General features: G+C 43.1%; 2 protein-coding genes across 2 annotated transcripts; one reads left to right on the top strand and one right to left on the bottom strand.

The window, feature by feature from the left end:
- CGAS (cyclic GMP-AMP synthase) lies at positions 1–26,710 on the top strand. Its single transcript, XM_043890208.1, has 5 exons — positions 1–977; positions 7,412–7,631; positions 12,850–13,092; positions 21,857–21,959; positions 25,005–26,710. The coding sequence occupies exons 1-5, from the start codon at positions 306–308 to the stop codon at positions 25,354–25,356; spliced, it is 1,590 nt and encodes a 529-aa protein (XP_043746143.1). The 5' UTR covers positions 1–305; the 3' UTR covers positions 25,357–26,710.
- LOC122685435 (gamma-aminobutyric acid receptor-associated protein-like 2) lies at positions 18,133–19,278 on the bottom strand. Its single transcript, XM_043890217.1, has one exon. It carries the CDS (start codon positions 19,190–19,192, stop codon positions 18,839–18,841), a length of 354 nt encoding a protein of 117 aa, XP_043746152.1. The 5' UTR covers positions 19,193–19,278; the 3' UTR covers positions 18,133–18,838.

Genomic DNA, 26,710 nt, shown 5'->3' with positions numbered 1-26,710 from the left:
ATGCGTGAGATAGTTTTTCCCAAATGTTCTTAGGCGATACGCCATTAAACGCCTCTCGCTTTCAAAGCTCGGGAAGCTCTTCTGCGCTTTCTTGGGTTCGGTTCTGCCAAGTTCCCAAGCCACAAGGCAGAGCTGGATGCAGGGAAATCCAGCGGACACCCTAGCGCGCGCGCGTGCGCGCGCGGGCCCGCGCGTCCTGCGGGGGCGGGGACGTGCCTCCGCGTGACCGCCCAGCCCGGGCTGGCTTTCCCGGCTGGCGTTCGCTCAGTTCCCGCCACATTTTTAAGTTTCATTTCCCACCGCGAATGCCGGCTCCTCCTCCCGCGCGGCCTGTTCCCGGAGCCGGTCTCCCTCAGGGGAACAAGAGAACGCCAGCCATGGCCCCACGGCGGGGAAAGGCGACGCTGAGAGCTTCGGAAACCGCCTCCGGGGTTTCGGCGCCGGGAGTGAAGGGCGGCGCGTCTGCGGAGCCCAGCGAGCCCGCGGCTGTCCCAGGGGCTGCCCGGCCTGGCGCGCGCAGGTGCGGTCCCGCTGGGGCGTCGGGGTCCGGGAGGAAGAAACCGCAGGTGCGCGCGCGGGCTGCACGCGCCGAGGACCAGGTGGAGGGGCCGGCGGCTCCGACCGCAGACGCAGAGCCTCCCGCGGCCCCCGGGCACCCCCAGCCCAGGGCTACCGCTCGCAGCCGGGCGACCGCGCGCTCCGTTCGGGCGGGGAGACCCCAGTCCGGGGCCCCGGAAGGCCCCGGCCCCGGCCCGCGGGCCCCCGCCCCGCATCTCGGGCGAAGGGAGGAGGCGCCCGGCGCCTGGAAGCCCCGGGCCGTGCTGGAGAAGTTGAGGCTGAAACGTCAGGAGATCTCCGAGGCGGCGGAGGTGGTGAACAGGCTGGTGGACCACCTGCTGCGGCGGCTGAACAGCCGTGAGTCGGAGTTCCAAGGCGTCGACCTGCTCCGCTCCGGGAGCTACTACGAGCGCGTGAAGGTGAGCCGCCGGGCGCCGCGACCGCAGTTCCCGGGCGAACACCCACCTCTTCCGCTCCCCTCAGTTTTCGGAAGTAATGCTTGAGTGGCCTGTGACACTGATTTGATTTAGCTTTCCATGTAGATTGTAAACTGCACCGTCAGAGAATGTTTTACACATTTTGAACCCTGTATGGCTGCTCATTTTATTGGTGTGGACTCAGTGCTATTTGAAGTTCAGTGTTGAAGCTGAAACTCCAATACTTTGGCCACCTGATGCGAAGAGCTTACTCATTTGAAAAGACCCTGATGCTGGGAAAGATTGAAGGCGGGAGGAGAAGGGGAAGACAGAGGATGAGATGGTTGGATGGCATCACCGATTCAATGGGCATGGGTTTGAGTAAACTCCGGGAGTTGGTGATGGACAGGGAGGCCTGGCATGCTGCAGTCCATGGGGTCGCAAAGAGTCGGACACGACTGAGTGACTGAACTGAATTGAACAGTGCTATTTGAGCTTCCGGGTTAGCACAGTGGTTAAGAATCCGTCTGCCAATGTGGGAGACCTGAGTTCGATCTCTGGATGATGAAGATCCCCTGGAGTAGTAGTTGTTCGGTCACTAAGTCGTGTTTGTCTGACTCTTTGCCACACCATGGACTGCAGCACGCCAGGCTTCCCTGTCCTTCACCATCTCTGGGAGTTTGTTCAAACTCCTGTCCATTGATTGTGTGATGCCATGGAACCATCTCATCCTCTGTCTCTCCCTTCTCCCCCTGCCCTCAATCTTTCCCATCATCAGAGTCTTTTCTAATGAGTCAGCTCTTCCAGGTGGCCAAAGTGTTGGAGCTTCAGCTTTAGCATCAGTCCTTCTAATGAATATTCAGGGTTGATTTACTTTAGGATTGACTGGTTTGATTTCTCTGCTGTCCAAAGGACTCTCAAGAGTTCTCCAGCACCACAGTTTGAGAGCATCAGTTCTTCACACTCAGCCTTCTTGAAGGTCCAACTCTCACATCCATACATGACTACTGGAAAAAGCATAGCTTTGACTAGATGGATGTTTTTTGGCAAAGTGATGGTTCTGCTTTTTAATACACTGTCTAGGTTGGTCATAGCTTTTCTTCTAAGGAGCAAGTGTCTTTTAATTTCATGGCTGCAGTCACTGTCCACACTGATTTTGGAGCCAGGAAAATAAAATCTGTCACTGTTTCTATATTTTCCCCTTCTATTTGCCATGAAATGATGGGACTGGATGACATCATCTTAGTTTTCTTAATGGTTTGAGTTTTAAGCCAGCTTTTCACTCTTCGCTTTCAGCTTCATGAAGAGGTTCTTTAGTTCCTCTTCATTTTCTGCCATTAGGTGGTATTATCTGTATATCTGAGCTTATTGATATTTCTCCCTGCAGTCTTGATTCCAGCTTGAGTTTCATCCAGCCTGTCATTATTTGCACTCTTCTGATGTACTCTTCATAGAAGTTCATTAAGCAGAGTGACAATATACAGCCTTGACATACCGGCTTCCCAATTTGGAACCAGTCTGTTGTTCCATGTTTGGTTCTTGACCTGCATACAGATTTCTCAGGAGGCAGGTAAGGTGGTCTGGTATTCCCATCTCTTTAAGAATTTTCCACAATTTGTTGTGATCCACACAGTCAAAAGTTTTAGCATAATCATTGAAGCAGAAGTAGATGTTTTTCTGGAATTCTCTTGCTTTATCTGTGATCCAGCAGATGTTGGCAATTTGATCTTTGATTCCTCTGCTTTTTCTAAATCCAGCTTGTACATCTGGAAGTTCTTGGTTCACTTACTGTTGAAGCCTAGCTTGAAGGATCTTGAGCATTATTTTGCTAGCATGTGAAATGGGTGCAGTTGTGTGGTAGTTTGAACATTCTTTGGCATTGCCCTTCTTTGGAATTGAAATGAAAACTGACCTTTCCCAGTCCTGTGTCCACTGCTGAGTTTTCCAAATTTGCTGCCAGTTTGAGTGCAACACTTAACAGCATCATCTTGAAGGATTTTAAATAGCTCAGCTGGAATTCCATCATCTCCACTAGCTTTGTTTGTAGTAATGCCTCGTAAGGCCCACTTGACTTCAGTCTCCAAGATGTCTGGCTCTAGGTTAGTGACCACACCATCGTGGTTATCCGAGTCATTAAGACTTTTTTTTTTTGTACAGTTCTTCTGGAGTAGGAAATGGCAACCCACTCCAGTATTCTTGCCTGGAAAATACCAAGGACTGAGGAGCCTGGCAGGCTACAGACCACGGGGTCCCAAAGTGTTGGACAGGACTGAGCAGACACGCATGCAGTGATATTTATCATAGGAAGATGTAGTGTATGTACCTGATTTTGGATCTTAAATGCTTTTAGCACTGAAGACCACTCATAATTTCATTTAAAGCTACTTGAAAGCCAAGTGAGCAAAACTTACATCAGACTATCTGTCTTGAGCATGATTCTTGTAAGGTTATAGTGTAGTGAAGATGAAAATGAAGAGTAGTAGAGGAGTACTAGAGGACTTTAAAAGAAATAAGAGAAAAAGAAAAATAGAAAATAGAAGAGAAAAAGGAAAGAAAAAAAAGAAAAAAAAAAGAAAGAAAAGAAAAGAAAAAAAAATTTTTTTCTTCCCCTAATTAAAAAAATCATAAAAATCTGTGAAAATGAAAGTTAAGGAGTAATGGGGGAGTAATAGGGAATTTTAAAGGAAAATAAAAGAGAAAAAATAAAAAAGAAAAAATATAAAAAGAAAAAAAAATTTTTTTTCCTTACTTAGAAAAAATAAAAAAAAAAGTAAAAATATGTCTAGGAATTTCTCTGGAGCTGTTGCGGTCAGTGTGGGTTCGGCTGTTTCAGATAGCTCCTCGTTCCAGCTTACACTTCTCGATATCTACAGGGCCCTTCCGGTGAAGTCAGTGTTTTCTACAGGGATTTTAATCTGTTGCACCAGTCCCTTCTGAAGCGGTTCCCTTTGTTTATTTGGCTTCTGTTTGCCGGTCTCTTCAGAGCCTCATTTCCGCCCTGACACAGGCGGGCGGAGGTGGACTCTTATTCAGGTAGCTAGTTCCGTTGCGCTGCTGGGAGGGGCTGACGCTGCGGGGATGGGCTGGCGCTGCGGGGCGGGGCTGACGCTGCGGGGATGGGCTGGCGCTGCGGGGCGGGGCTGACGCTGCGGGGAGGGGCTGGCCCTGCGGGGGCGGGCTGGCGCTGCCGGGAGGGGCTGACGCTGCTTTCTCCGTCTGCGCTGCTCAGGCTCCCGGCTGTTCTATATTGAGCGCGCCCCGCGCTGCCCGCGAGGTTCCAGCCCTCGGGTGTTACACAAAAGCGCGGAAGGAAAAGCTGCGCCTGCTCTCTGTGCCTTCCCCGTCAGAGCGGTCCAGGCAGCCAGGGGCTTGATGGGCGCGCTATCCCCAGGTGTGGCGCACCCACTCCCTTCCGCGGACCCAGTCTCAGTTTCCGCTGGCGCCAGTCGGGTGCGCGCGCCTTCCGCCCTCTGCGTCCCCAGCCCCAGTCCCCGCCCGCGCCGGTCGGGTGCCTGCGCCCTGTGTCTCGCTGCGACCTTCCCCTCCCCCCTGCCTCCTGCCTCCAGCGGGGCTGGGCCGGTCCGCAGCCTGCGAGCTCTTCTCGGGACTTTCTCCGTCCCTTTGTTCTGCGAACGGCCGGCAGTGTGTTCCGGCCGGTTAATTTTCTCTCTCTCTTTTGGTCTCCCACAGTTCAAGTTGGCACCTCACAGAAGCTCCCTCCGATTGTCCTCAGGGCCCTCAGGCCCGGACCCTAGCCCAAGCAAGGCCGCCTAAGACTCCCTTCCCGGGACGGGTCTCCGTCCTTAGCTCTTTTGTCTCACTTTTTATCTTTTGTATTTTGTCCTACCTCCTTTCGAAGACAATGGTCTGCTTTTCTGGGCGCCTGATGACCTCAGCTAGCGATCGGAAGTTGTTTTGTGAAGTTTGCTCTGCATTCAGTTATTCTTTTGATGAATTTGTAGGAGAGAAAGTGGTCTCCCCGTCCTACTCCTCCGCCATCTTGGCTCCTCCCTTGAGCATGATTCTTATTACATAAATATCAAACTGTTTCAGTTCTATGGATGGTTCAAAGGAAAAGAGAAAGTTATTAGTTAGAACTCAAGGACAATTAAGACATTTAGAGAGCAGTGTCCAATCAGAATCACTCTTTTTATTTTTTTAAAAACTTTATTTTATATCGGAGTATAGTTGATTAACAGTGTTGTGATAGTTTAAAGAGTACAGCAAAGTGATTCATTTATACACGTATATCTATTCTTTTTCAAATTCTTTTCCCATTTAGTTTGAGTAGAGTTCCTTGTTATCCATTTACAAGTCTCCTTTTTAAAATCAAGCTGATGAAAAGAAATCCAGTGAAATTTGTTTAATCTAAAACATGTATTGATTTTAAAAAATTGATTATAAAAGGTCTTCATGTTCATTTTAGAGTTGACCCACTGCCTGCCCTCCAGTAGACCATGGCACAGCAGTACTACCCCTCTGTACCTCTGTCCCCAGCCTCTCCCGTATTTGCCGCTGTTCTGTGTTGATGTCCCTGGAAAATTCAGAAAATTCAGAAAAGCAGATAAAAGAACAGTGATACGCATGAATCTCACAAACAATGATGAATGAAAGAAGTAAAGAGTTCCTACTATATGATTTAGTTTATGTGATGTTCCCAAACAGACAAACCTAACATTTGCTGTTAGAAGGTCAGGGTCGTGGCTACTCTTGGTGGAGGTTTCTGATCAGAAGTGGGAATGCTGCTGGGCATGGCAGTAGAATGTAAAATTTAGAATGTCCACAAGGCTCACTGTCCTTACCGAGATTCAGCCGTTTTTCTTGAATAAATCCTCCTTGGATTGTTGCAGGTCATTTGGTTAATTTACAGAGATCTGAAAAAGCTGAATCTGACCGTTTCTGGAGGAGTGGATTTTCAGAGGCTTGTACTTCATGCCCACGGATGGCACTTCAGGTGTTTGTTTTACCCTTGTAGTATGTCCCAGTCAGCTTGGGCTGCCATAACAAAACGCCATAGACTGAGAGGCTTAGACAACAGACATTCATTTTCGCACAGTTCTGGAGGCTGGAAGCCCCTGATCGGGGTGCCAGAAGGGCTAGGTTCTGGTGAGGGCTTTCATCCGCTTTGCAGACCTTGTCCCCGTGTCCTCACCGTGTTCCTCAGCACGTGTACAGAGCGCCACGGCTCATCTCACTTCTAAATCCATGAGTCCTGTCAACTGAGACCCTACCCTTAAGATCTCATTTAACCTTCATTGATTCCTAAAAGCCCTGTCTCCCAAGTACAGTCACATTGAGGGCTAGGGCTTCAGTATATGAATTTGGAGAGGATATAGTTCACATACCTCCTGGTACATCTCATTGAGGACTAGCAACATTGACGTGGGGTGGGGGGGTGGGGTGGGCAAAAGACATAGGGCCACCAGATAATTGTGTTCAATGACAGTCCAGTAGCTGTATTTGAAGCTCACTGCTAACGAGTGAAAGACTTGTGCATTTATAAAATTATTTTTTATTTATTTTGGCTCCGCGGGGTCTCTGTTGCAGCACGTGGGATCTTCTGCAGCGGCCGTGGGCCACTCTCGAGTGTGGCGCACAGACTAGCGTGCACAGGCTCAGTAGGTGCAGGTGGTCGGCCCAGCTGCCCCACGGCGTGTGCAGTCTTAATTCCCTGGCAAGGATTGAACCCATGTGCCCGGCATTGCAAGGCAGAGTCTTAACCACTGGGGAAGTCCCTGCATTTTTAATATGATAAAGTAATCATTTATTATAATTGCTATCATTATTTTTTTGGTGATGAAGAAGATTCTTTGATGCTCTATATATATATGATATTTATTTTTTGGCCATGCTGTGCAGCTTTCAGAATTTTGGTTTCCCCATCAGGGACTGAACATGTGCCCTTGGCAGCAAATGCTTGGAGTCCTAACCACAGGATTTCCACGAATACCGTGAAGCTTTTTAAATGCTGTGGTTTAAAGACACTAATTAGTTAGTGTGTGACTTGGAGCTAATACTCATTTGGATTATAGTTAGCTATGAGATGGTCCTTGCTCAACTAGCCAGGAAGTAACTACACACACATTTTTGAGACCAGTGACTGGAGGGTGGCTCAGTGTGTAGCTTGTGATATAAAAGGTAGCATCTTAAAGGTCTTTAATTTTATCAAGCTTTAAACTCAGGGGAAAAACTGGTACAGATTTTTCAACCTTGAATTTTATTTTAAATTGTTTTTAAAAATGAGTATAAATGAGTATAGAACCTTCAAACTAAAACCAGTAGTATTCTCCCAGCTCTACTAGTCTCAGTGGGTATAAATATTAGGAATCTTGCTTTTCACAGTATGATTTTAAGTGGAAATTTCAATAAAAAACTTGTAGTTTGTTGGAAAATATTTAGAAGCAAACACAATCAGTGCTATTTTTCCTGTTTCTTAGATTTCTGCTCCTAATGAATTTGATGTTATGTTCAAACTGGAGGTTCCCCGAATTCAGCTGGAAGAATATTGCAACAGTAGTGCTCATTGCTTTGTGAAATTCAAAAGAAATCCCAAAGGAAGTCCTCTGGATCAGTTCTTAGAAGGGGGAATCTTATCGGCTTCTAAGATGCTATCCAGGTTTAGGAAAATCATTAATGAAGAAATTAAAAATATTGAAGGTAAGATATTTGACTTTTGATTCTTTAAGGTCTAATCATACCTATTAATCCTCTCCTGATCTTTTTTGATTTCCCTGCAGCAGACTGTTGACTGCATGCATACAAAGTCATTTCAGTCGTGTCTGACTCTTTGAGACCCTACGGAAACTGTAGCCCACCAGGCTCCTCTGTCCATGGGATTCTTCAGGCAAGAATACTGGAGTAGGTTGCCATGACCTCCTCCAGGGGATCTTCCTGACCCAGGGATTGACCCCGTGTCTCTTATGTCTCCTGCATTGGCAGGCAGGTTCTTTACCACTAGCACCACCTGGGAAGCCCAGACTACCTTCTAGAAGCAAGCCTTTGCTCTTAATTTTAGTCTACTACATTTTCTTGGTATTCATACTAAATGTTGATTGACTCTATTTTGTTCTTGTTTTTTTCAGCCGCACCATGTGGCCCTGTAGGATCTTAGTTCCCTGATCAGGGATTGAACCTGGGCTCCTGGTGGTGAAAGCACAGAGTCCTAGCCACTGAACCACCAGAGACTTTCCAGTTGGCTCTATTTTGATCTTTACTGAATATTTGCTGAGATGCTGCCTGTACCCTTGGGTGTAGGTGGTTGAATAAAATCAGTGGGACTCCCCTCCTGAATTTGTAAAAACAAATACAGTGTGTGCTTTGAAGGGAATGAACTGGGAGATGTGGTAGCAGCTGGGATAGAGTGGGTGGTGCAGTAAAGCCCTGTGGCAGAAAAGAGCTTGATAAGCTCAAGGAACAAAAAGAGGGCCATGTGGACAAGGGAAAGAGTAACAGGAAGTAAAAGTGGCTAGGGGCCAGATTCTAGGAGGAAAGGAGTTCAGATTTCATGCCATGTTCTATTGAGAATCCAGGTCTTAATTAGAGGGTAATGATTGATTCCCTTGTGGCTCAGCTGGTAAAGAATCTGCCTGCAATGCGGGAGACCTGGGTTGGGAAGATCCCCTGGAGAAGGGAAACGCTACCCACTTCAGTATTCTGGCCTAGAGAATTCCATGGACTGCATAGTACATGGGGTCACAAAGAGTCGGACACGACTGAGCGACTTTCATTCATTAATGATTGATTGACTTCATACTTTAAAAAATTTGCTCTGACTTCTGCGGAGAAGATAGTTTAAGAAGGCAGTTGAGAGTTTGGCTTTGGATGTAAGTTAGAGAATCCTATGGTGAAAAAGTATAGTAAAGTGAGAGGGTTCAGGAATGCTGGGGGATGGCCTGGGGGGAAATTGCAGTATTAAGCAGAGTGGTAAGAAGAGGATCTCATTAGGGGCTGGAGAGAAGAGAGGGAGCAAGAGGAGACTCTGAGTGTTCTGCAGGAGTGGTTGGTGTTTACAGCGCTCTAACATCCAGGTCACGTTTGGACTTGGTCTTCGGTTTGTTTTGTGGTTGGTAAGTTTGACTCAGAAGTTTCAGTGGAGTCTTCAGCACATGAGAGAGAAGGGCCGGGATGCTGTAGAGACAGCATTATGGTAAATCTTTAGAAAGTGTTGGCTGCAAAGGACGTAGATAGATGGGTAAGTGGGGAGGCAGCATAGATGCAGGGTCAACGGAGAGTGTCCTTTAGGATGAGAGACACTGGATCCCTTTGTGTGAAGACAGGAATGATCGGGTAGGAAGGGAGGCCACCGATGCAGGAGAGGGAGCTATGGAAGGAATGAGGTAAGAAGGAAGGGATCCAGAGATCACGTGCGGGGGAGCCTCTGAAAGATGGATGGATGCTCCTAGGTGGTAATAGGACTAAAGGAGAAGTAATGGGTAAGAAGGGGGTGGGTTTCTGGATTTAGTGACAAAGAAAATGAGGGTGTGCTCTGGGATTTTCTCCTTGGAGATGTGTCCTCTCTCCCATTGTGGTCCTTTCCGAAAGTCTTATATGGGAGAGGTCTTTCACTACTGCTTGTACACCCCGCCCCCAAAGCCAGTATCTCTCCTGTAGAAGCCTTCCCAAATTTCTGGCCAGTGGCCTCTCCAGTTGCGTGTCCCACATGCACCTAGAACTCCATGTAGATGAAATGAAGTTTATCTCAGTCCGGTCTGTCTTCCTTCTGCCAACCCTGTGTTGAACAGTAGACTCAGCATCAACCATTTGCTAGGCCAGGGTCATGGGATGGCCTCCCCGACTCCTGCCTTCTCCCTTACCTCACAGATTCAGTCTTATCTACCAGTTCTACTAATTTAAACCTCTTTCATTGCTTTCATTTCCGCTACTTGGGTCTTTTTTTAAAAATAAAAATTGTCCATAATCGAGGTGTACAGCATGATGTTTTGATACACAGAGTGAACTGGTTAGCAGTCAAGCTAATTAGCATCTTCTCACAGAGTTGCCTTTTTTGTGTGTGAAGTGAGAGTATCTGAAACCTACTCTCTTGGCACATTGCCCGTAACAGTCCAGTTGTATTAATAGTCATCATGCTGTATGTTAGATCTCTAGACGTACTCGCCCTATGTAACTGCAACTCTGTACTCTTTGATGAACATCTTTCCATTTCCCCCACCTGCCCACCACCGGGACCCACTGTTCCACAGTCTGCTGCTGTGTATTTGACGTCTTTAGATTCCTTGTATAAATGAGGTCGTACGTTTTGCTTAGCACAGTGACTCCCGTTGCTGACGGGACCCCTGCAGGAGGGGCTCAGACACAGCTCTGCCTCAGTCTCCAGGGGCCTCTGGGTCCTGGCGCGCACAAGGTTTGTTTGACCCTCCGAGTGTGTCTGGCAGGCATGGGGTTTCATTCTAAATGTGATTTTGTCCCTCCTGCTGTCTTGCTGGGGCTTCTCCCCTGTCCTCGGATGTGGGGTATCTCCTCAAAGACACTCCAGCGCCACTCAGCCACCGTGTTGGGAGCGAGGCATCTTAGCCACTGGACCTCCAGGGCTGTCCCCGAGGGCCTTCTGAGTGGCACACGTGTTCCCTGAGATGGAGGGGTCATGCCCAAACCTGGAAAACAGACAGGGCTGAGTGGCAGCTGAGTTACCTGCTCCCACAAGCAGGGTTCTGACGCAGGCATGCCACACACTGACACATGAGAAGTGCTCAGATGGCCTGCCCAGGACGCTGGGGCTGGATAGGAAGGGGGGGTTCCTGTCTCTCGCCCCGCTCTGCCCCTTCCTTGGGAGGGGACCCCAGCAAGGCTGGTGGAGCTCTGTCCCTGGGCTCTAGCTCCCTCTCCCTCTGTGTCACTGGCTGGGCAAGGGTCCATCTTCCCCAAAGGTCTCCTTGTATCTGGTTTTCTCTGCTCCCTCTTCCTTTCTTTCCTTTCACACTTTCTTCATCTTAATCCCTTTAAGCCCCTGAGGCCTCAAGCCTAGACCTTCTCAGCCTCTCTTAAATGTTCAGGATGGATTTAGTAAAGAAAGAGGAACCAGAGATCAAATTGCCAACATCTGCTGGAGCATTGAAAAAGCAAGAGTTCCAGAAAAACATCTGCTTTATTGACTATGCCAAAGCCTTTGACTGTGTGGATCACAACAAACTGTGGAGAATTCTTCAAGAGATGGGAATACCAAACCACCTGACCTGCTTCCTGAGAAATCTGTATGCAGGTCAAGAAGCAACAGTTAGAACTGGACATAGAACAACAGACTGGTTCCGAATCGGGAAAGGAGTAAGTCAAGGCTGTATGTTGTCACCCCGCTTATTTAACTTATATGCAGAGTATACCATGAGAAACGCTGGGCTGGAAGAAGCACAAGCTGGAATGAAGATTGCTGGAAGAATTATCAATAACCTCAGATATGGAGATGACACCACGCTTATGGCAGAAAGTGAAGAAGAACTAAAGAGCCTCTTGATGAAAGTGAAAGGGGAGAGTGAAAAAGTTGGCTTAAAACTCAACATTCAGAAAACTTAAGATCATGGCACCCAGTCCCATCACTTCATGGCAAATAGATGGGAAAACAGTGGAAACAGTGACAGACTTTATTTTGGGGGTCTCCAAAATCACTGCAGATGGTGACTGCAGCCATGAAATTAAAAGACGCTTGCTCCTTGGAAGAAAAGCTATGACAAACCTAGACAGCATATTAAAAAGCAGAGACATTACTTTGCCAATAACGGTCCATCTAGTCAAAGCTATGGTTTTTCCAGTAGTCATGTATGGATATGAGAGTTGGACTATAAAGAAAGCAGAGCATCGAGGAATTGATGCTTTTGAACTGTGGTGTTGGAGAAGACTTTTGAGATCCCCTTGGACAGCAAGGAGATCCAACCAGTCCATCCTAAAGGAAATCAGTATTGATTGGAAGGACTGATACTGAAGCTGAAACTCTAATACTTTGGCCACCTAATGCAAAGAACTGAGTCATTTGACAAGACCCTGATGCTGGGAAAGATTGAAGGTGGGAGAAGGGGACGACAGAGGATGAGATGGTTGGATGGCATCATCGACTCCATAGACATGAGTTTGAGTAAGCTCCAGGAGTTGGTGATGGACAGGGAGGCCTGGCGTGCTGCATTCCATGAGGTCACAAAGAGTTGGACAAGACTGAGCAACTGAACTGAATTGAATGACTTCCACATTCATCCACATTGTTACAAATGGCAGGATTTTCTTCCTTGTTAAGGCTGAATAATATTCCCTTGTCTGTATATGCCATAGTCTCTTTACTTATTCATCTGTCAGTGGATTGTCTCCATATCTTGCCTGTTGTGAAGAACGCTACAGTGAATGACAGTTGCTCCCTGTGTCTTAATGCTCACTGCCTCTCTGTACGACAGGCATCTGCCCTCTGAGTTGGTTTGCTGCTGTGGTCTTTTTTTTTTTTTTAATTTGGCTGCACTACATGGCTTGTAGGATCTTAGTTCCCAGACCAAGGTTTGAGCTCCCAACCTTGGCAGCAGTAGTTCGGAGTCCTAACCACTGGACTGCTAGGGACTTCCTGCTGAGGTCTTCTTAATCACGTCTCTTCTCCGTGCTGCTCATCCGGCCTCATATGCAGGCCTCCCTCCAACTGCCAAACACAAATTGAAATGAAAATTTAATCACAGAACTCCCAGATCCCACATACCCCCACCGCATGAGGGGTACCAATAAATACTGGTTAAACGAGTAAAACACTGCCTTGTGGGGTCATTTTCTTCTTTAGAACTAATTTTTGTCTTACAGTTAGTATTTACAGATCTCCAATTATAGTTATTTTTCCTGTGTTGTCAGAGAAAAATGGATTGATAAGCTCTGTCTTCCTTATTATATCTTTAAACAGATACTGATGTCATTATGCAGAGGAAGAAAAGAGGGAGCCCTGCAGTAACACTCCTGATTAGAAAACCTAGAGAAATATCTGTGGATTTAATCCTGGCTTTGGAGTCAAGAAGCAGCTGGCCCGCTAGCACCCAGAAAGGCCTGCCCATCAATAACTGGCTTGGAGGAAAAGTTAAGAACGATCTAAAACGCCAGCCATTTTACCTGGTACCCAAGCTTGCAAAGGAAGGAAGTCGTTTCCAAGGTATCTTGATTAAGAAGCTTTGTGTAAAGACATCCATAGATAAGAGAGTCATTGACATTACATTCTAGGGCAGTGAAAGATCAACCGGTGCTGTCGGCATTTCAAGAACCATTGGGCTAAGATGGGAGTTTGGTGAGAGATGGAATTACAAAGGGCATAATATTAATAGTAATATCGAATACTCAGCTTTAGAATGTTTACTAGCCCGCATTTGAATGTTGTTTTTGTTTGTTTCTTGCTAGTAAAGAAAAGCAGTACTGGCCCTGCAATCCGACTGTCTTAGATTTGAATCCTGAGGCTTCTTCCCTCATTAGGTGTGTATCTGGAGCTAGTTATCAAGCCCCTCTAAACCTGTTTTAGTCATCTGCATATGTGGGGTAATCAAAATGACCTCAAAGATTCTGGGAAGATGAAAATGATGCAGTGCTACTTGCAGAATCCCGAGTTGAGTTAATGGCAGCTGTGTGTTACTGACGTCACCAGAGCCTCGGCTGTCACTCCGGCCTTGTTTCTGTCTTTCCTCACCTCCTTCCACTGCGCCCCATGCCGCTGGCAGAACTTTCTTGCAGCCTCAGCTGCTGTTTTGCCCACTGATTGGGTCTCCTCACGCGTGTACCCTGGCCTCCTGGGTCAGGACAGGTTTTCAGGTGTTGCTCTTGGGTAACATTCAAGTTGTGAAGACTGGGCTGAGATAGTCTATAGGTGGAACTGAATAATGGTGATATCTTCTGAGGTAGAAAAAAAATTCACCTATTATTTTCTTTTTCTCTCATAAATTATATAAGGACTTTTGGCACCTACTACTGCTGGACTCCAAGGAAATTGGAGGAGATCAGATAACAAATGAACCCCAGTTATAAATGAGTATTGTCGAACATATCCGAGAAATCGTCCATCATGCTTAGTTTGATGGCTTGTTTTGTGGACACACATCCTAACTTTATATTGCATATATATAGGAGTCATTTTCTGTGAGAAAAGTTGTTTATAAGAAGGAATTATATACATTATGATTTTATAAAAGGAATATAACTTTCTGGAGAAGGGTGTACAGTTTGTAGAAGGGCTGTCCCAAGAAATCCTCATTGCATGTGATACAGAAATCTCACCAGGACCCATACTGCTCTCTTTGTGGCCCTTGGCCAACTACCTTGGGGATGACTGGGAGAACCATCAGCCTAGAGATGAGGAAGCATCCTTCAGTGGCCATGGGGCTATAAAAAGGCCAGTATGGTTGGATAGTTCCTCATATCCATGCCTAAGATAAAAGTGGAGGCTGTCAGGCACTCAGCTGACCTCTGCTCTGGTACCCTTGGCTGGTCTCCATCTCTCCTCATTTCAGATTATTCATATTTAGGCAAAACCCTTTGGCTATGTCTGTGTGTATGTGTATATCTGAGTAGCTAAGAGGGGCAATGAAAATGACTTGTATTATCAATAGATAGGCATGTATTACACCTATTTTAGCTTTTTTCTTTTCCAATGTCTTATTAAAAATTTCCCGGTCACAAGGTATATTTTAAAAAATATACTTTGTTTGATTTTTGATCAAAAATTTCAGTGTTTTTTGAATCAAATAAGATTTTGATGATATCAAAAAATGAAAAAAAATTTGATGTTATCAAAACAATAATACAGGTGTTGTTACCAAGAGTATAATTATTTTTTAAAAGTATAAACTTTATTTGCAGTTCTTTTTGTTCTTAAGATAAAAAGACAGTCAAAATATTAAGATTTTTTTTGGCCTTAAGACTTGAAACATATAGTTTTTATTATACTAAAATGTACAAACATTAAAATACAAATTTCTTCAAACCGGTAATCATCCGTAGTTGACTTTATCTAACAAAAGAGATTGAATGTCAACTAAGTACAAGTATCATTACGTATAAAATAAAACTAGAAGGTATTTCTTTGCATTAAAGACCACTTTCAGAATGATACTTAGTAAGCAGGGCAAGGACTATATATTCCATCACATGTATCATACCTCATGTCAAGGCATGCATGAGATGAATGCTAAAATAGAAAAAAATCATTAAAATTGCAGTGTTCTCAAATATCTAAATTGTCTGCCCTGCAAAAATTTATTCATCAATTTCAGTTCTGATGTTCCAATCAGTGAACATGAAAAGCTTTATTTAAAAAGAATAATCCATATACTGTTGATAGAAGTGTTAAATGGTGCAATCACTTTGAGAAACAGTCTGGCAGTTTCTTATAAAGTAAAACATATGTCTTCCCTAATCCAACATGAAGTCTATAACACATTTATACAAGAATATACGTAATAGCCAAAATCTGCAAATAGCCCAGAAGTCCATCAAAAGATAATAGATTATAGAAACTGTGGTATATTTTTAAACTAGAATACTACTCAGCAACAAAAATCAATGAACTACTGATAAAAGAGGATCTTAAAAACATTAAGACAGGTGAAAGAAAACAGAAACAAAGGGTCCATACTGTATAATCTCAAGTTATAGTAAGTTTAAGAACAGGCGAAATTTATCTACGGTTTTTAATTAGAATGTTGGTTGCCTGAGGTGACTGAGGATTGATTAGGCAGGGGCACAAGAGAACTTTCTGGAGTGATGATAACTTTTTAACTCCAGATACAGCTTAAATTACGCAGGTGTAGTCATTTGTCAAAACTCATCAAATGCAACATTTAAGATTTGTGTGTTTCACTGTTTGCAAATCTTACCTTAAGTATCAAACACACACAAATAAATACTGAACTCTGTAATACTCATGCTGAAATGTTTATGGGTAAAGTATTCTAACTAATTCCACAACTTGTTTTGAAACAACATTTTTCTCAGGCGTCCCTGGTAGTGCAGTGGCTAAGAATCCACCTGCCTGTGCAGGGGTCATGGGTTTGATCCCTGGTCCGGGAAGATCCCACATGCTGCAGGGCCGCTAAGCCCGGGCACCACAACTCCTGAGTCTAAGCTTTAAGACCCGGAACAGCAACTACTGAGCTCATATTCTGCAGCCACTGATGCTTGGTGGGTTAAGCTAACCAACTCAGCATGCTTAAAATTCATTTTCATTATTGTTTCTAACTTTAGTTATTGGATTTTAAATGTTGATTTAGTTTTATTTTTTAAATTTATGAAGCATTCATATGGTCCCAAAGTCAAAGCTACAGAGAAAAGTATTCTTAGGGAAACACAGCTACCCTATATGTTTTCTCTACCCTCTTCTCTCCTTTCCCGATTGAAAATCCATTAATTGTTTTAGGTTTACCTTTCGTTTTTAAAAAGTACAAGTATTTTGTGTGTATATATATGCATATATTTTTTTTTTTTATATGCAACCCCCTTTTTAAGATAATGAGTACAATTTTTCTATTTTTACTTAATAAGGTATCTTGGCTATCACTCCATAGCTCTATATAGAGATAGCACTCATTCCTTCTTTTGTTTTTTTAAATACTTCCGTGTATTTATTTTCTTTTGGCTGTGCTGGGTCTTCATTGCTCCTTGGCCTTTTCTCTAGCTGTGATGCGCAGACTTCTCTTTGCGGCAGCTTCTCTTGTGGGGCATGGGCTTCCGTGGTCGCGGCCACAGTTGTGGCTCCCAGGCTCTAGGGCACAGGCTGTATAGCTATGGTGCACAGGCTTAGTTTCTCCATGGCCTGTGAGATCTTCCCAGATCAGGGACCGAACCTGTGTCTCCTGCCGATCCTCCGTTGCCAGGCGGATTCTTTATCACTGAGCCCCCCGGGAAGTCCAGCACGCATTCCTTTTTTTAACAAAAATTTTAACAACATTTTTATACTCTTTTATACTCTTTTTTTAACAAAAATTTTAACAACATTTTTATACTCTTAACAAAAATTTTAACAACATTTTTATACTCTTTTAAATGTTTATATTTAGAATTACTACAAAATATTATCTATATATTTCGTCTGTTGTATGATGATACATCCTTGTAGTCTTATCTTATGCCCAGGAGTTTGTCCCTCCCACTTCCCCACCCCTGTAGTGTCCCCTTCACTGGTAACCACTTATTTGTTCTCTTATATCTGTGAATCTCTTTATTCTTCACTAGTTTATTTTTTTAGATTCCATGTATAAATCATGTCGTATAGTGTTTTTGTCTTTCTCTGTCTTATTTCATTTAGCATGATGCCCTTCAAGTCTATCCATGTTGCTGCAGATGGCAAAATTTCATTCTTGTTTTTAATGACTGAGTAGTATTCCACTGTATATATACCACAGCTGCTTTATCCATTTATCTGTTGATGGACACTTGGGTTACTTTCATATCTTGGCAATTGTGAATGATGTGGCTGTGAACATTGAGGTGTGTGTACCTTTTCAAATTAGTGGGGTTTTTTTGAGCACCCATTCCTTTTTACAGTCTATTTTTGCAGTTTGTCAAGGAATAGTAAATCCATATCTAATTTTGCTAGTATTGCCAAAGTCACCTCTATATAGCATTTCCCAATTTGCATTCCCAACAGCTGTTTTTTGAGAGTGCCCATTTCACCCTCAACTTCATCAACAGAACTCATTAAATTTTGGAATGTTTGCCAATAACTCAAAAAGGGAGAAATGATACCTCAATGTAGTTATTTAAAATAAACTTTTAATTTTAGAATAGTTTAAGATTTGCCAAAACAAGTACAAAGATAGTATAGAGAGTTCCTATATACCACGTAACCAATTTTCCATTTTAGCATCTTACATTAATATGACGCATCTGTCACAGTTAGTGAACCAGTATGAATGTGGTCCAGTTACTCAGATTTCCTTAGTTTTTGCCTGACGTCCTCCTCCCGTTCCAGGAGCCCATGTGGGATGCTACGTTCCACGCAGTCGTTACGTCTCCTCACTCCCCTCTGGACTGTGACCGCTCCTCAGTCCTTCCTTGTTCTTGGCGGCCCTCACGGTTTTGAAGAGTACCAGTCAGATGCTTTGTGGGACTGCCCTCATTTGGCGTGTGGCTCATGTTTTTCTTGTGATGAGATCGCAGTTCTGGGTTTGGGGGAGGAGGACTGCAGAAATAAAGTGCCGTTCTCACAGCATCGCGTCAGCGGTTCATCGTGGGCCTGACTTCGCTCTGCTGGTGTGGACCTTAGTCTCCTGGCTCAGGGAATGTTTGCCAGGTTTCCTCCCTGTTACGGTCTTCTCTTTCCCCCTTTCGTACTGTGCATTTTGGTGACACATGGGAAGTCATGTGCACAGCTCACACTTAAGCTCACCTCCTTTTTTTTTTTTTGCCTTTATAAGAGGAAGTTTTATTGTTAATTATTTACCTTAATAGTTTCAGAAAGAGGAACAGATTAGTTCAGTCCAACATGACTGACAGTTGGCAAAATCTAGTAAAGCAAGTGTTCTGATTGCTATGGATTTAATTTGGATGCTTTTAACACTTCACCATCTAACACTTCAAACATAATCCAGAATAAATGCATCATCTCCCCTTTCACTTTAATTCCCACCTCCCTCACTTCAATATGGAAATATCTTCATTAAATAAGATTCCCAGAGGAACAAGTTCTCTGGAGGGTATAGTCATGAGGACAGTGCACAAAAAGAAAAAACGCAAAATAAAACTCTGTGTGATAATTTACTAGTCTAAGGAGACAAAACCTTCCAATATATTAAGAAATAAATCCAGTTACAAATGCACTGATAGGTCTATGTCAAGAGTTTCTGGTAGAGTAACTGAAAATGGCCGGCTATTTACAAGATCCACAGCAGGAACGCCGCACCAGCCCAGTGCCGGCCTCAGGAGCCGAAAGTGTTCTCACCACTGTAGGCCACGTACAAGAATCCACCTTCATCTTTTTCCTTCTCATAGAGCTGTCCCATAGTTAGGCTGGACTGTGGGACTGTCTTATCCACAAACAGGAAGATCACCTTTTCAGAAGGAAGCTGGATCCTTTTCCTGATGATCCACATGAACTGAGCCACAGTGATGTCAGATGGAACCAGATACTTCCGTTTGTCAATGTCAACAATCTGAGAGCCTGAGACCTTTTCCACAATCACTGGAACCCGGTCGGGGCATTTCGCTCGGATCTTCGCAGATTCCATGCATCTGTGTTCCAGCGAGTGGTCCTCCTTGAACATCCACTTCATGGCAGCGGCGAAGAAGGGACGCAGCCGGCTCTCGGAGCCGCGGAGCTCAGCGCACCAACCACAACAACCTTAACCTCACCTCTTAAGAGCAGAGTATTTACACAAATTATTCGGAATTCTTCTGCATGGGAGGTTTATCTCTTCTCTCTAGTCTATTTACTTAAATCATATCGGTATGGACTCATGGATATTTGCCTCATATTTTGGGCTATAATTCAATACTGCTTTCATTTTGTTGCCTAAATTGTTCTAGCTTTAGTCTTCAGGAGCTCTTGCAGTTGGCTCCTGTATCCTTTTGACATAAGTCCCGTAATTGTGGGTTTTTTTATTTTCAGCACTAACTCACTTTCTGGCACTGCAGGATGCTCCAGGCTCATCTTGTGTAGTTCCTGTTTCAGTCCTAGAATCAGCCATTTCTCCAAGGAACTCTCTGGATCCTTTTATTGGAGAGTGTGTCCTAGAACCATGATCTGTTTGCTGTGTGTGTTCTGCTGCTAGGGTATCATCCCTTTCAGCTGGAGGAGCAAGGAAATACGTGTATGTACACCGTCCCCAGGTGGATATGCACAGCGCACCACCTGTATCTGTATCAGGTGGTGCATGAGTTCATACTGACGTCTCTAACTGTAATCCACTGCCACACGGATCATCCTACCTTCGCTCCTTGCTATCTGTAACCTTTCATTCCAACAGTGAGAAGCTTGGCTCCCGCCACCTGCCATCCGCCTGGTCCGTCGTTCCTTGCTCAGTTCCAGCCCACACGTATGGACGCTTCAGAATTGCAAACCCACTCCCCTGCGTGCACAGTGCACATGTACAGTTCCTTTAGCCTTCAGGCTTACAGGCCCCATTTCCAGAGTAACTCTGGTCAGCACCTTTTGCCCCCACCCCCTTCAGGGAGGTTGTGTCATATGTTTGTGATACAGTTAGAGCCCCTTTTCACAATCTGCAATCCTTCCTGAGATCCCTTGACCATCTAAATGACTTTTTAACAGTTTGTGTATGTTAAGGTTCCCTCTTCATGCCATGAAATCCTATTGGTTTTGACAAATGCATTGCATCGTTATCTGTAATTAAATAATAGTTTCACTTCCCTAAAAAGTCCCTCTACTTACTCAACCTTCCCCATCCCAAATCTCTTGAGCCACTGACCTATTTACCATCTCTGCAGAGTTTGCCTTTTCCAGAATGGCATGAATGGATTGTTGTAAATGGATTTATATAGCAGCAGTGAACACAACTCTCTCTGTGCCACCTTTTCCATATATTTATTATCTGTATATTGTGTACCTATTATATGCTTTATTCTGTCCCCTCAAAATCTCTGTCTGTCCATGGGCTATATACCATTATGTCATACATAATGTCACTTTATAAGTCTCGATATTTGCTTTCCCACTCTGTCCTTCTTCAAGAGTGTTTTAGATATTCTTGACCCTTTGTTATTTTTATAAAGATGTTGGTATTGTCAAGTTCCACAAACACTTCTTTTTGGAGTTTTGACTGTGAGAGCATTGAATCTGCAGATGAATGTGGGGAGATGTGACCTGTTGATGATAGTGCGTCTTTAATTCATGTGCAGCCGCATATCTCTATCTGGATTGCCTCTAATACTTTTCAGTGAAGTTTTAGAATTTTCTCCACAGAAATTTTGTGTATCTTTTATCAGATTTACTCATATGCAGTTGTAACATTATGAAAAACTAAAACAACAGAAAGGTAGTCTGAAGAATATATGGAACTCACGCATACCTGTCATTCTGTTTCTTTTGTATTTTCTATATACATGATTATACCACCTATCACTAATGATGGCTTTGTTTTTCTCTTTCCAGTGCTATCACCCTATCTTGCTTCTCTTACTGTGCTTGCTACGATAGCCACTGCATGTCAAACAATGAGGATAGCAGCCTGCCTTCCTGTTTTCAAAGAAAAAACTTCAACTTTTTAATGTTAGATTATCATATTGCTATCATCAGATCAAGGTTCCATCTGCATTTAAATTACTGAAAGGTGTTTTCTTTTAACGATGAATGAATGTTACATTTTATTGACTGCATTTTCTGCTTCAGTTGAGTTGGTCATATGTTTCTCCCCTGTTCTGTTAATGCGACAGGTTGTGTTGATTGATTTTTAAAATGAAAAACCAATTCCTGGTATTAAAACTCAACAGTGATAGGATGGGTCAGAGCTATCCATGGTAAAACTTGGGGAGATGGGGGAAAATCATTCTATTCTTACATAAACTTCCAAAAACAGAAAAAAAGGGAATGTTCCCTGATTCATTTTGCATAAATACTAAAACTTTGCAAGGATAGTATAAAAGAATAAACAAAAAATTTCAATCAATGCAAGTTATTATAGAGACAAAACATCAGCAAACAGAATTTAGAAACACATAAAAAGCAATAGTTCTTATAGCTCACTATATTAAGCTCTGACTTCTTCCTCTAATTGTTCTCTATCTTGGCCCATTGTTTGCTTGGTCAAGTCACTTGTTTTAATATGTAATCACATTATTTATCCGTTCACTTCTTTTGGTCTATCTCCCCCTAGAAAATTTTTCAGAATTATATTTTAATGAAGAAAATCACTTAAATATTTGTTGTTTGTAAATGGATGTTTTTGGTAAAGTGCTTTTCTGTTTTTCTTTTGGATATTAAGAAGAAACATGGCGGCTGTCCTTCTCTCACATTGAAAAGGCCATTTTGAAAAATCACGGACAATCTAAAACATGCTGTGAAATTGATGGAGCAAAATGTTGCAGGTAACCTCCTTATTTTGTAAATGACAGACATACTAATAGAATGCTTAGTTCTTTGCTGACTCCACAGTTGAAACCTGAAGATTACCATTGCTGGGTTGAGTTCTGGGGGCAGTGCATGGCTGGATTGACCAGGGGTATTGGAGTGTAAGCATGAAACCAAGGATGCCAGGTCCAAGGGACTAAGGAAAGAGTGTTGTTAGAAGGCAATGCTGGGACCTCCCTGGTGGTCCAGTGGGTAAGGCTTCAGCTTCCAATGCAGAGGGTGTGGGTTCGATCCCTGGTCAGGAAGCTAAGATCCCACGTGCCTTGAGGCACAAAAACTAAAACATAAAACAGAAGCAGCATTGTAACAAATTCGATAAAGACTTTTAAAATGGTCCACATTAACCTAATGAAACTTAAAAGCTTTTGCACAACAAAGGAAACTATAAGCAAGGTGAAAAGACAGCCCTCAGATTGGGAGAAAATAATAGCAAATGAAGCAACAGACAAAGGATTAATCTCAAAAATATACAAGCAACTCCTGCAGCTCAATTCCAGAAAGATAAATGACCCAATCAAAAAATGGGCCAAAGAACTAAACAGACATTTCTCCAAAGAAGACATACAGATGGCTAACAAACACATGAAAAGATGCTCAACATCACTCATTATCAGAGAAATGCAAATCAAAACCACAATGAGGTACCTTTACACGCCAGTCAGGATGGCTGCTATCCAAATGTCTACAAGCAATAAATGCTGGAGAGGGTGTGGAGAAAAGGGAACCCTCTTACACTGTTGGTGGGAATGCAAACTAGTACAGCTTCCATGGAGAACAGTGTGGCAGTTTCTTAAAAAACTGGAAATAGAACTGCCATATGACCCAGCAATCCCACTCCTGGGCATACACACCGAGGAAACCAGATCTGAAAGAGACACGTACACCCCAATGTTCATCACAGCACTGTTTATAATAGCCAGGACATGGAAGCAACCTAGATGCCCCTCAGCAGACGAATGGATAAGGAAGCTGTGGTACATATACACCATGGAATATTACTCAGCTGTTAAAAAGAATTCATTTGAATCAGTTCTAATGAGATGGATGAAACTGGAGCCCATTATACAGAGTGAAGTAAGCCAGAAAGATAACATTACAGTGTACTAACACATATATATGGAATTTAGAAAGATGGTAATGATAACCCTATATGCAAAACAGAAAGAGACACAGATGTACAGAACAGACTTTTGGACTCTGTGGGAGAAGGCGAGGGTGGGGTTTTGAGAGAACAGCATCAAAACATGTATATTATCTATGGTGAAACAGATTACCAGCCCAGGTTGGTGCATGAGACAAGTGCTCGGGCCTGGTGCACTGGGAAGACCCAGAGGAATCGGGTGGAGAGGGAGGTGGGAGGGGGGATCGGGATGGGGAATACATGTAAATCCATGGCTGATTCATGTCAATGTATGACAAAAACCACTACAATACTGTAAAGTAATTAGCCTCCAACTAATAAAAATAAATGAAAAAAAAAATTGTCCACATTAAAAAAAAAAGGGACTGCTGGGGAGCATGGACCTGAGCCTAGATGCTGTGGACGTCTGAGAGGAGGAAAGAGTGGAGGGTGTGAATACTAGTCATGACTAGCCATGACAGTTGGGTTTGCCTTAGTGTTCTGGTTGGTTCAAGGCAATGAATAACAATGTTGCATAATGGGAAGAGACCAGAGGACCACTCTTATTGGATGCTGGTGCCTGCTTTGAGATGGTTTAGCTATGAGGAAGGCCAGGGAATGACAAACCAAGTTTGAAACAACACTAAGGTGTGGGTAATTATTTTTCTTGATTAGCATACATACCATAAAGAACTGAGTTTTGAAAAGAATCATTCAGTTTCTAAAGTTGGGCTTTCCTGATAGCTCAATTGGTAAAAAATCTGCTTGCAATGCAGGAGACCCCAGTTTGATTCCTGGGTTGGGAAGATCTGCTGGAGAAGGGACAGGCTACCCACTCTGGTATTCTTGGGCTTCCCTTGTGGCTCAGCTGGTAAAGAATCCGCATGCAATGCAGGAGACCTGGGTTCGATCCCTGGGTTGTGAAGATCAGCCAGGGCAGGGAAAGGCTACCCACTCCAGTATTCTGGCCTAGAGAATTCCATGGACTGAATATAGTCCATGGAGTTGCAAAGAGTTGGACACGACTGAGTGACTGTCATTTTCACTTTCAAAGCTGAATAGAATAAGGATCACAAGAGTTAAAAGGTTAAAGCAAGGATGCCCAAAGTGTGAGCACAGGGGCTTCTTTAAGGCTTCACATGCAGGCTTTGAAGCAACCATTAAGAAAAGTATATTGTTGATAAGGCTTAATAATTTTATAAACATTAAATTTTGTCAGCTACCAAAATAACTGAATGATTAATGTAAATGAAAATAAGACAATGATTTTATAAAAATTGAAACAAGATTTTTCTAAATACTAAACTGAATGAATAATGTAAATATCTGCTAGTTTTCATGTAGTTGAATTAATCCTAATAGAATAAAATACTTAAGCTAGGAATGGGGAAGAGGGAAGGAGAAAATATGTTTTTAAAACTTTTAAAGTATGTATTTGAAAAAATAATTAGGTTTTAGAATGACTCTAATTATATTATTTATACATATCTTTGGACATATCTTTGGACTTCCCTAGTAGCTCAGCAGTAACGAATCCACTTGCAATGCAGGAGATGTGGGTTCAATCCCTGGGTTGGGAAGATCCCCTGGAGGAGGGCATGGCAACCCACTCCAGTATTCTTGCCTGGAGAATCCCATGGACAGAGGAGCCCGGTGGGGTACAGTAAATAGGGTCAGAAAGAGTCGTACAGGACTGAAGTGACTGCTCATGCACACACACATACACACCTTTATTGTTTTTTGTGTCTTTATAAAAAAGGTATTCTATATCTGTGTTGTTTATTACATCTTTGTATGTTTTTCCTGTAAGATGCCTAAAGTTCTTTGTGGAATGAAAAAGGTAAAGAAATAAAAATAAATGCTTCTCTTTTCTATTCAACAGGAAAGAGTGTTTAAAGCTGATGAAATACCTTTTAGAACAACTGAAAAAAAAGTTTGCAGACCGAAGGGGCCTGGATAAGTTCTGTTCTTACCACGTGAAGACTGCCTTCTTTCACGTCTGCTCCCGGAACCCACACGACAGTCAGTGGTGCTACGCGGACCTGGAGCTCTGCTTTGACAACTGCGTGACGTACTTTCTCCAGTGCCTCAAGACAGAGCGCCTTGAGAATTACTTCATTCCTGACGTCAATCTCTTCTCTCGAGACGAAATTGACAAGCTAAGTAAAGAATTTCTCTCAAAGCAAATTGAATATCAGCAAAACAATGGATTTCCAGTTTTTGATGAATTTTGAAATTTTATTTTTAGAAAGAATCCAAGAGTTGGAGTGACTTTATAATAATTGCAATGTATCACAACAGTGATTGACTAAAATGAATATAATTATTCAGCCATCAGTTTGTCTTCATAAAGTCTAATCAATATAAAAGGATGGATTATTCTAGAAAAGAGATTATTTAATGGAAGCAAAGGAGTATTTAAGGGTTTCCCTGGTGGTCCAATGGTTAAGAATCCACCTGCCAATGCAGAGGACACAAGTTTGATCTTCGCTCTGAGAAAATCCCACATGCCCCGGGGCAACTCACGTGTCACAACTACTGAGCCTGAGCTCTGGAGCCTGCAGGTCGCAACTGCTGAGCCCATGTGCCACAGTACCCCCTAGAGCCGGTGCTCCGTAACAAGAGAAGTCACTACAGTGAAAAGTCCTCCAGCTACTCGAGAATAGCTCCCCCTCTCTGCAACTAGAGAAAGCCCTCATGCAGCAATGAAGATCCAGCCATAAATAAATAAGTAAATCTTTTAAAAACAAAGAAGTATTTAAAATATAAAAGCTTTCTCAGAGTGGGGTGAAAAGATGGACGAAATACAGATCACCTCAATTAAATTCATCAAGCACTTACTGAACAGCACTCCTCACCTAGCACAAATGTGTGGAAGGTGGCAAGAGACAATGTTAGAAATGACCGGGTAGATTTTGTTGAACATACGAATATATTTGGAAGCAGTGTCCTGTCCTATGCGTTAGGATAGGTTAAGAAGGAAATGAAAAAATCGGTTCTGCATGTCTTGGGAAATTGATGATCTTTTATAGAAAAAATATAGGATACTTTACTACATGGCTAAATATAAAACATAACTTGTTTTCTTTTACTTTCAGTAATACTTTTATATGTATTTCTGAAAAAGCAATAATATACATATGGTACAAATATACATATGGTACAAATAATATACATATGGTACAAAACAAGAGTATGAAAATGTTACCCTCTCTCCTCTGCGCTCAGGAAGCGTTCAACTGGAGGGAGCTGCTGCTTGTTAACTTTTTTCTATTCATGAATTTTGCACATTTTCTTATTGGCTGTTTTATTGTTTTCTCATTGTCATTTTATTTTGTTGTTATTCTCATGTAACGAATAACTTCTGTGTGGATTGTCGATATCATTTTTGTGTCTTTTAGTGAGTGAGGTTTTAAAATTTACTTCTTGAACTTATCAGTCTTTATGCTTATGTGCAATTTTATGTATCTTGTTTAACAACCTAATGTGTTTGAACATACTAATCATTGGACATTTGGAGAAGAGTTTCAGTGATAAATAAATAGAAAATAGTATGATAAATAAATAGAAAATTGGGCAAACAAAAAA

This window comes from Cervus elaphus, chromosome 28 (assembly GCF_910594005.1).
Source record: "Cervus elaphus chromosome 28, mCerEla1.1, whole genome shotgun sequence".
Classification (NCBI taxonomy): Eukaryota; Metazoa; Chordata; class Mammalia; order Artiodactyla; family Cervidae; genus Cervus; species Cervus elaphus.
Note: the sequence above shows the minus strand (reverse complement) of the source record. Positions and strands in the feature narration are given on the sequence as shown.